The sequence below is a fragment of the Taurulus bubalis genome (assembly GCF_910589615.1).
Source record: "Taurulus bubalis genome assembly, chromosome: 7".
NCBI classification, from domain to species: Eukaryota; Metazoa; Chordata; class Actinopteri; order Perciformes; family Cottidae; genus Taurulus; species Taurulus bubalis.
The window spans coordinates 21,080,576-21,090,757 of NC_136595.1; the positions used below are offsets into that span (position 1 = coordinate 21,080,576).

Below are 10,182 nucleotides of genomic sequence, written 5' to 3' on the forward strand. Positions count from 1 at the left end.
CTTTGTCTTATGTTACAAACATCCTTGAGATTTCAGAGCAAATTAGCCGAAATGACGCATTTAAAATAAGTGTGCATGTGTGTAAAAAAATAAAAAATAAAAAATAATAATTTAAAACAGCCAATGAAGAAACCATGCAAAAGCTTGGCTTTTAAATGAATACATATTTTAATTGAACTGGGACGCTGCACAAATGGCACGCATGCTGTGAACCAGAGCACACAAGGTACAGTAGTCCATGTTGAATCATTTGGGATGGCACAGTGTGAACACCTAAACTACCCTGAAGGTACCAACTAACAGTCAAAGTGTTTAAGACTTTAAATAGTTGGTAAACAAATACACACATTTTACATTTTGTCAAACAGGTCAATTCACTTGTTTTAACACCCCTAACAAACGTATTTCAGTGAAAGTTGAACACAGTTTGCAAAACAGAGTAAGAATCTGCATCCAACAACAATAAATGTGTATTAAGAGATGAGATGTTCAGGGTCTCCATGTTTGTTTCATACAGTTCAACCTCTTTCATTTAATAGAGTAGTCTTTTCTCAGACTAGAAAAGGGTATTTTCTTTGTTTCGTAGCATTTCTTGTGCTGTCAGAGTTCACTTTGGCCCCAGCATTTCGCTCGGCTTCACCCACTGGTCAAACTGCTCCTCCGTCAGGTAGCCCAGCTCAACGGCCACGGCCTTCAGCGTGGAGCCCTGCTTGTGAGCCGTCTTGGCGATGAGGGCTGCTTTGTCGTAACCGATGTGTGGGTTGAGAGCGGTGACCAGCATGAGAGACTCGTTCATGAGCTTATTGATCCTCTCCCTGTTGGCCTCGATGCCCACCACGCAGTTGTTGGTGAAGGAGACGGACGCGTCTCCGAGGAGCTGAGCCGAGTTCAGCACATTCTTGACAATCATGGGCTTGAAGACGTTGAGCTCAAAGTGTCCGTTGCTGCCGCCGATGGTGACCGCCACGTGGTTCCCCATTACCTGGGCGGCGACCATGGTCATGGCCTCGCACTGGGTGGGGTTCACCTTGCCTGGCATGATGCTGCTTCCTGGTTCGTTCTCTGGTAAGATGAGCTCCCCCAGGCCTGAGCGGGGTCCTGACCCCAAGAAGCGGATGTCGTTGGCGATCTTCATCATGCTGACAGCCACCGTGTTCAGCGCTCCGCTCAGCTCCACCAGGGCATCGTGGGCCGCCAGAGCTTCAAACTTGTTGGGAGCGGTCACAAACGGCAGGCCCGTGAGAGACGCAACGGTGGAAGCCACATTCTCGGCAAAGCCGATGCGGGTGTTGAGTCCCGTCCCGACTGCTGTGCCCCCCGCTGCCAGCTCGTACACCCTGGGCATGGCGGCCTTCACTCTCAAGATGCTGTACTTCACCTGCTGGACATAGGCGCTGAACTCCTGCCCGAGCGAGAGCGGCACGGCGTCCTGGGTGTGAGTGCGTCCGATCTTGATGATGTCTTTGAACTCTTCGGACTTGGCGGCCAGGGCGGCGTGCAGCTTCTCGAGGCCGGGCAAGAGGACGTGGTGGACCTCTGTGGCGGTAGCAATGTGCATGGCAGTGGGAAAGGTGTCATTGGAGCTCTGACTCTTATTGACGTGGTCGTTGGGGTGGACGGGATCCTTGGAGCCTAGTTTTCCTCCGAGGATCTCAATAGCTCTGTTGCTGATCACCTCATTGACGTTCATGTTGCTTTGAGTCCCAGATCCAGTCTGCCACACCACCAGAGGGAAATGATCATCCAGTTTACCAGCTGAAACCTCATCTGCTGCCTGGATGATTGCATCTGCGATCTTTGGGTCGAGGCCGAACTCCTTGTTAACCTCAGCGGCCGCTCTCTTCAGGATCCCAAAGGCCTTGATCACTTGGATTGGCATTCTCTCACTTGGTCCCCCTATTTTGAAGTTCATGGTGGACCTGACAGTCTGGGCGCCGTAGTACTTGTCAGCGGGGACCTTGAGCTCACCAAACGAGTCCCGCTCGATCCTGTACTCTGAGCTGGCCATTTTGGACGTGCAAACGTGGAGCTTGCAGCTGCCGCTGACTCTTTGTAAAGTCAGGAGTTTGCAGTTAAACTGCTGAACGCGTCTCAGTGAGCGAAACATGGCTTCTCATTAGAGGTGAATCCGGGGGGAGGTCAATGCAGCCTTCCACTTTATGATCTGTCATTGGGTGAATAAGAAACTGAGAGCGGGTCAGCCAATAGCGAGGCAGGAGAGGCGGGTCTTCCGCTGTGGATGTCGTATCGAATGGAAACGATCAGGCTGCTCCATCCGGATCAGTGAAGCTTCTCACAACATTGCAGGATTGTATATCCCGTATGCTAACGAAGGATTATCTACTCTGTAGAATAAAAGTCAGTAACTTTAAATATGTTGATGCATTTTAATTTTACACATGTCACAGTGTTAACAATACACTTTGTCATCATTCAATTTATCCAACAGGACAACTTTGTAAGAATCACCGATATGACATTTCATGGAATAGAAACATGTATGGTCATTTACAATGCCTTGAAAACATGTTTTTAGTTATTATATGTAGGACCCCGGTTTATGTTCTGCATGTTCATTCTTCCAACTGGTATACAATACTGTATAAAACAAATAAAGTTGTTGGGCGATAAGTCAGTAACACCTGAAAGCATTTTTATGGTCTGAACTTACTATATAGTGCACAATGTTTGTTTATTGTGTGTAATAAGACTGGAACAAGAAGTTGATTATAAGTGATATATTATAGTTGACCAAACCAAACCAAAAATCAGGATTACTTTTTAGTTCTACGATGTAAGGAATGTACACTCAGTAGTACACGGTGAATTAGTATCACAACATACAGTATTATTATTATTATTATTATTATACAGTGCGGTGTACCGTAAAACAAGCTGCTGGATTAAGTTTGCAAATTACTTTTAAGAATATATTAAAATGTTGAGCTCTGTGCGATTAGAACATACTGCTATACTTATTCTGGATAACTATTGATGTCCTTCATCATGTGACACCAAGGCCTACTTTTATGGTGATAGTTGATAGTGTCCTAACATTCATAATTGTAAAGACTTTTTAAATATTTTTGTGAACGTAGAGTTGGTTTATTTTATAAAGAAATCTCTTGTCATTTAGTTGCAAGAACGATTTATTATTTAATCAGAAACTCCTTTATATTGAAGAGTAACAACGTTATTTCACCGGAAGTGCCTCGGCCGATGCTGCTATCTTCCATCCGCCGTCGCTTCTCGCGGTAACGTTAGTACACTGTTAGCTTGCTAGCTAACCCCATCGTTTCCAGGTTTCGTGTCGACCTGAAAAAAAGCAAACGAAGAGAGGCACAGAAAGGCTACGCAGCCGAATACATTTTAAACCCAGGCTGCACTGAGGAGCGGGACAATGCCACACAACTTCCAGCCCGGAGACCTGGTCTTCGCTAAAATGAAGGGGTACCCCCACTGGCCAGCCAGGGTAAGCAAGTTACGTTAGCTGCAGCCGGAGGGGCGGAGGGGATGAGCTGCTCTGCATGGGACGCTGGAGAAGGTTCTGTGTATCCTCGGCACTGTCTAACATGGACTCCTACCACACGCATACATTACTAAATATTATTGTTGGGCTGACAGGCTGTGCTTCAGGCCCGCAGGCAGTGCACGAGCAGCATAATATTTGCATGAGATGCTGTTGGCCTATCGTTAAACTGCATGAAAACGTACAGCAGCGAAAGCTAACGTTATTTTGGAAATGACGTTGGAGATAATTGCATTTTTTCTTACATATATATATTTAAATAATAAGCCCTCTTCCAAACATAAATATACAGATCCATACAATTTGAATCAGTTGAAAGTTGCAATGTTTTGTTTTCAAGCGGTAATAAACATCAATACATTCTTCCATCATGTTTGGGTCCCAGATTATTATTATTTTTTGCCACTTGTTTACAGATTGAAGATGTGGCTGATGGGGCAGTGAAACCACCTCCTAATAAAATCCCAATTTTCTTCTTTGGGACACATGAAACGTGAGTACAGTTCTGTAATTAACAGTGGTTTGAGAAATAAGATATTGGTATGCACAGACCTGTTTACACTGAAATGACTTTTTTAAAGTCTATTTTGAAGGAGGAAATTGAAATATGCAGTTTGCTGAAATGTATGACTCAAGTATAGTGTTTTTTTTGGTCAGGCAATGTGTAGGCCCTTGCCTCACCTGTTTGTTTGCATGAGATCCTCTTTGAAAGAAATGCCGTTTGACAAAAACACAAATCCCTACTTTTATTTGACACCGTTCTTTGTCTCCTCTTTTCTGAATGTTTACTACTATGAACCATTGCCTTCTTTCAGTCTGCGTGTGCAGTATGCTTTTGAGGGATGTGTTGATATGTCTGATCTGGCATCAGACGCCATCTGTTTGACAAGATGGCACCTGCAGTATATTAATCCATCACTAGGTGGCACAGTCTTCTCTTTCAAAGTCTCAAGTCAGTGTAAAGGGTTAACCTGTTTTTTAGTGATAATATAACAGTTTTTAGTTATTTTGTCAACATTTTCTTTTATCTCACTGTTTCACAGAGCATTCCTTGCAGCAAAGGACCTGTTTTCCTATGAAAAGTACAGCGAACGCTATGGAAAGCCCAACAAAAGAAAGGGATTCAATGAAGGTTTATGGGAGATCCAGAACAATCCACATGCCTCCTACAGCGCCCCGCCTGTCGTAAGTAGCCCTGATGTCAATAATCCTAAATCCGAAAGCATCCACTGTTCAACAATAATTTATACTCTTAAAGATACTGTAAATGTGGACTTTGAAGTTAAATCAAGGTGTGACACCTGAAGGTATTTCCAAACCATTTGTGCTCAACATTTTTATTTTTATTTCCATTGTTTTAGAACTCACATGCAGGTCTCTGCTAGACAGTAACTTTTAAAGCCGTTTGAAATGCCTTGGTGTTGAAAGCTACAAATGAACTTGTCTTGTCTTTTTATTAAAATGCTGCAGTTCACACTAGGGCGTCCTGATGCCCGGCAGTTGAAGGTGTGATGCTTACTGCAACATTTAATATTCAATTCTTATCAGGGGAATTTGCTGCATCTCTGTCCCCATGTTTCATTTCCATGTCTATGGCTGAACTGACAAGGAAAGGTTAAATGTCTCAAAATGTTGTATTAATCTCTCAACGGTTTGCCTTTGCAGGCAGCCAGCTCCTCTGACAGCGAGGCCAACAATGCTGGAGGAGGAAGTGATGAGGATGAGGATGAAGAAGAAGCCCCAGTGCCTCAGAAAGTAGACTCAGCAAGCGATGTTGACTCAGATTCTGGCAGTGAAGACCAAGGAAAGGGTGGGGGAGTGAAGCGAAAGCCACCTCCTGTGAAGGTAATTGACATTTAATTTCACTGTCAGTGGAAATGAATCACTGCTTCAACTAAACGGGGTTTTCAGTGAATTGGCTAATAAATAATTCAGCTATTAGATTACTCTATAACTATGTTGTTGAGCTGAATGGAAAATAGCATTCTTGGTCACAATTATGGATAAAAAAAATAGCTGCGTTTATCACACTACACAACCAGCAACAAAGTTGGCATAACAGTTAGCAATGCTTCAATATTGAGACTGAATCTGCTCACTTATGAATGAAAAAAGGATTCAGCCCAAAAGGGCATTATTTACTGGCAGCTTCCTTTTTATATCAGGCGTTGTCCTCACAATGACAATAGCACTAACGAGCACCGATAAATAGAACTCCTCTGCATGGCTTGAGTGCAAGTCAGATTGTTTGTCTGAAACTCTCGACTATGTATGGAAAAAGAGCTTCAGTGAATTAGTTGATGACGTTAAATTGTTCCATTTGAATGCATGTGTTTTTCTTTTTTTAGCGGCCTCCCCCTGCAAAAAAGCCTCGTGGCTCATCCAGTGACCGAAATGAAGAGAGTGGATCCCCCTCTGATTCAGAACCCACGCCCTCAGAGTCTGACTCTGGCAAGAACAGTGACCAGGTTATTATACAGATACACGCAACATGGTATGATTGCCGTTCGAAGCTAAATGGCCCATAAATGTTACTCGTTTGTTTTCTTCCAACAGGATTTTACTCCAGAGAAGAAAGCAGGTGGACGGATTGGAAAGAAAGCAGGAGGCAGAGGAAATAAAAAGGTGAACCATCAGCCTCTTTGCACATTAGGAGTTTTTATGATTTTCTTTTACATTCTTTTAAGCAGGTTGTACATTATTTATTTATCTCGTCCCTCTTCTATCTTTGATGTTGCAGAAGGCTTCGTCTGGCTCAGACTCAAACTCGGGATCAGGGTCAGAGAAGAAAGTAGCGGACAGCGACTCGGAGGACGAGAAGCCGCGACCGGCGCTGTCTGGCTCTGAATCCCACTCTGGCTCAAAGTCTGAATCCGAGTCAGATCCACCTCCCCGGAAGGCCCCACAGGCACGCAAGAAAGGTGTGGGTTCAGTCCTGGTCAAGATCGGATTGATACATTTCAGCTTTATCCACAATTCTAGAGATGCATGTCGTGTGGTATTGTAGGAAAGATCTCATGCTCTTCGTTTTGCTCATGTAAATGTGCTTAGGGTTTCTTTTTTTCCCACCCCACAGAGAAACCAGCACCAAAGCCTCGTGCACGAAAACCCAAAGCCGCTCCGGCAAAACGAGCAGCCTCATCCTCCTCCGACAGCGACAGGTCAGGCTGTTTCGCAGATCTTTTTCATATTAATGCCCCACATTATAAATATGTTATGTGAATTCTACAGGATCATAACGATTGCTTTTCTTTCACAGTGACAGTGACAACGACCGCATCAGTCAATGGAAGAAACGAGACGATGAGCGCAAACGTGAGCTGGAGGAGCGCCGGAAAAAGGAGGAGGCGGAGGAGATCCGCAAGCTACGGGAGAGAGAGAAGGAGGAAGACGAGCAAAAGAAAAAAGACAAAGATAAGGTTAAAAAAGGGAGTGACAGTGACGGCAGCAGTAGCTCAGATGAAGGTGTAGATGAACACCCATTGAAGAAGTCCAAGAAACCCCCGCCAGCCCCAATCCCTGCACCGTCGGACTCTGATTCTCCAGCTGAGGTGCAGGTACTTAAAAAATAACGATGCGTTACATTTTGCTTTACTCAAAGTAATAGGACTGCAGGTGACTAGGTGCCATTGACACATTGGACTTATTGTGCTTTTTCTCATCAAAAGGCAAAGAAGTCATCTAAGAAGCCGGACAACCAGAAGAAGGCGAAAATAAATAAAGAGAAGGAGCGAAAAGACCGGAAGGAGAAAGAGCTAAAAGAGAAAAAAGCCAGACGGTCAGAAGAGAAGTCTCGAGCGAGGTGAGTCTACAATGGGGGGGGAAAGACTATGGTTATGGTTATGCAGAACTCATTAGAAAAGCCTAATTGTAATGTACACAGATCACAGAGTCACTCTCTCCCTCCTTCCTCTCTCAGGTCTAAGCCTGAAAAACCCAAACGCAAACCAGAGAGGCCGCCAGAGAAGAAAGTGGAAAAGAAAAAAGGTAAGTGTTCATACAGTCACACAAAGGTCAACTATGCTTGTTTTTGTGAAAGTGAAAGTAGTAATTCAGCACAGAATCATGACTCTTCCTTTGTGTCCACATGCAGAGCCATTGCCAGGAGAAAAGCTACAGAAACTTCACAATGATATCAAGTTTGCACTCAAAGTGGACAACCCAGTAAGTGACATCTATGAGTTTGATACAGTTTCCCATTTTTCTGGATTTTTATACCAGCCATAAAACTGAAATATTCTATATTTGTGTGTTTGTAGGATATAGACCGGTGTCTACAAGCCCTAGATGAACTTGCAGCTGTGCCCGTCACCAGCCAGATCCTCCACAAGAACGCTGAAGTTATAGCCACTCTAAAAAAGGTGCATTTTCTTGACTATTGTTCGACAATCCTTATTTATGTTTGACCCAAGTATTTATGATTGTTGGATGATAATAATACTAATTCACTGCTTCATTCTGCTTCTCTTTGAGATGATACAATGAAAGTAGGAATACCAGAACACTATAGTTTGCCGTGTTTTTTTGTAATAACTTTTTTTTTTTAGTTGTACAACAAATTTCCCCTTGGGGATTAATAAAGTATATGTCTATCTATCTATCTATTGATTTGTACTGTATTTTATGAATTCCTTCAAATGTGCTTTCACGAGATGTTAAATGTGATATATAGGCAGTCCTTGTTTTGTGGTCTTATAATCAAGGTTATCAGGGCAGTACTGTTGTTTTTGTATTTTTCCATTTAAATGATCCTCACTATTTGCAACTTCTTTCATGTTTTTCTGTTTTTTTTTTGTTATGGACAATATAGATTCGGCGGTATAAAGCCAGCAATGCAGTCATGGAGAAAGCTAGTGAGGTCTACAACAAGTTAAAACTTCGCTTTATGGGAAAGACAGAGGAGGCAGCTAAACCTCAAACAGAGGACAAGGAAGCAGAAGATGATGATGAGAAGGAGACGACAAACACAGGTAAGAAGTCACACATTGGACCTTGCCGCCATCTGGTTTGATAGCATCTCAATTTTATTTGTGTAATTCTTATTTTAATCTACATTCACATTTCCTAGACTCCACTCCAATGAATGGGGAATCGGTACAGAAAAAAGTCGATATGGAGCTCGAAGAAAATCCCAAATCCCCTGCCCATGAGGAGAATAATGATGATACTGCTTCAAGTCCAAACAGGTAAACACACCCAGCATATTGAGAAGCAATATACAGCATCGTCATTGGCAACTAACATGAGATGAAAGCAGATCTTGGTACATGGACAATAAAAACACAGGTATCTTCTGAAAAAAAGTGGTTGTGACTGATTATGTTCTCTGTTTAGACGAAGCCCAGACAGCCCTGCTGAACCAAATCTTCACACCCATGAAGAAGCGGACAACTCTATCTCTGCAGGGACAGAACCACCCACTGTAGAAAGCTGAAAGACCCTGAACCACCACTGCAGTGGATCTAGTGCTAAAGATGGTGGCCTCTTAGTTTGACATCATACAGTGTTCCTGGCCAAACAACATCGCAACACACACACACACACACACACACACACACACACACACACACACACACACACACACACACAGCATTTCCTACAGTATCTGTTACGTCAATGTTGATGTTTTGGATATTTTGTACCATAATGACTTCAAACCAGAAGGCTCTGTTGCTCAAACTGTTTGGTCCATTATTTATCTTGGCAAAAAGGAAAGCTTAGTAGTGTGGTAGTTTGTGGCACTGCGCAAACTCTTTTTATTTCTGAAAATGTACTTTTTCTTTTATACAACACTCGGCCCGTCCTGGATCTTCACCCTGTACTCCTGCTTCTGGCTACCTTGTTCTTTCTACCACAGGAACTCCTATTTTGATCTTTTACACTGTATGTATATGGAATGATTACATTTAAAGCACTTCTAACCGGAATTTAGGCTGGGGGTAGTATGGGAGGAAACTTCAATCATTTTCGTGGGAAAATGGAGCCATGCCGTTAGTTTTTTTGCTTGAAAGATTTTGTGCAGCCCTGACATCTGTTGGCTTCATTTTTTTTATAAAGTCTACAAAATATCACAAAGGCCTCTTGTCTGTGTGTATGACATTGTGAGAGTGGTAAAGTACTATTTGTAAGTCTTTTATGTTAAGTATTTTCTAATTATCTGGTCTTGATCCAGTTAATCCAGTCTGAAATCTAAAGCCATTAACTGAGTCACTTAAAACTGTTTTACAATTGCGGTCCACCTACTTTTTTTATAGCATTGTTTGCAAACAGTTTTGTCTAAAATAATACTTGCTGTGGAGTTAAACACCTTGCACTCTCGTCTCCCCATAGTGTCTGCTTTCAGTAACTTGCTTAATAAATGGAATAACTGTACAGATTGAAAACTGCCCTTAAAGGCTATTGAGATCTCTTGTAGCTGCAGCCTATTTTGAAATGTTCCTGTCATAAGCATACAACAGGTGTTTTTAGTGCTATGTAAATTGTTAAAGCATTTCTATGACTTAGTTGAGACTTGAATAAAAATCTCAGCATGGTTTTGTTTCCATCTCATTTCTTGATGAGTAAAACAATTAATGAATTTGCTGCGTGTGTGTGTAAAAGACTGTTTGACCAACAACAGCGTCCCCATATAGTTTCTGCTTCCTGTATGTAAT

General features: G+C 42.6%; 2 protein-coding genes across 2 annotated transcripts; one reads left to right on the forward strand and one right to left on the reverse strand.

The window, feature by feature from the left end:
* Nucleotides 1-144: 144 nt before the first annotated feature.
* Nucleotides 145-2,107, reverse strand: fh (fumarate hydratase; the record flags this gene model as incomplete). The annotated part of the gene is made up of 1 exon (XM_079220716.1): nt 145-2,107. One exon carries the CDS (start codon nt 2,105-2,107, stop codon nt 608-610), a length of 1,500 nt encoding a protein of 499 aa, XP_079076842.1. The 3' UTR covers nt 145-607.
* Nucleotides 2,108-3,374: 1,267 nt separating this feature from the next.
* hdgfl2 (HDGF like 2) lies at nt 3,375-10,061 on the forward strand. Its single transcript, XM_079221201.1, has 16 exons — nt 3,375-3,472; nt 3,946-4,022; nt 4,573-4,714; nt 5,195-5,374; nt 5,878-5,997; nt 6,086-6,154; nt 6,270-6,450; nt 6,606-6,690; nt 6,789-7,086; nt 7,198-7,331; nt 7,449-7,516; nt 7,623-7,693; nt 7,789-7,890; nt 8,340-8,499; nt 8,598-8,715; nt 8,864-10,061. Exons 1-16 carry the CDS (start codon nt 3,401-3,403, stop codon nt 8,961-8,963), a joined length of 1,977 nt encoding a protein of 658 aa, XP_079077327.1. The 5' UTR covers nt 3,375-3,400; the 3' UTR covers nt 8,964-10,061.
* The last annotated feature ends 121 nt before the right edge of the window (nt 10,062-10,182 follow it).

Coding starts and splice junctions, on each gene's coding strand:
- hdgfl2 (XM_079221201.1), top strand. CDS start 3,401: ATGCCACACAACTTCCAGCCCGGAGACCTGGTCTTCGCTAAAATGAAG. Junction 5,998..6,085: donor CTGGCAAGAACAGTGACCAG/GTTATTATACAG, acceptor TTCTTCCAACAG/GATTTTACTCCAGAGAAGAA. Junction 8,500..8,597: donor GAAGGAGACGACAAACACAG/GTAAGAAGTCAC, acceptor CACATTTCCTAG/ACTCCACTCCAATGAATGGG.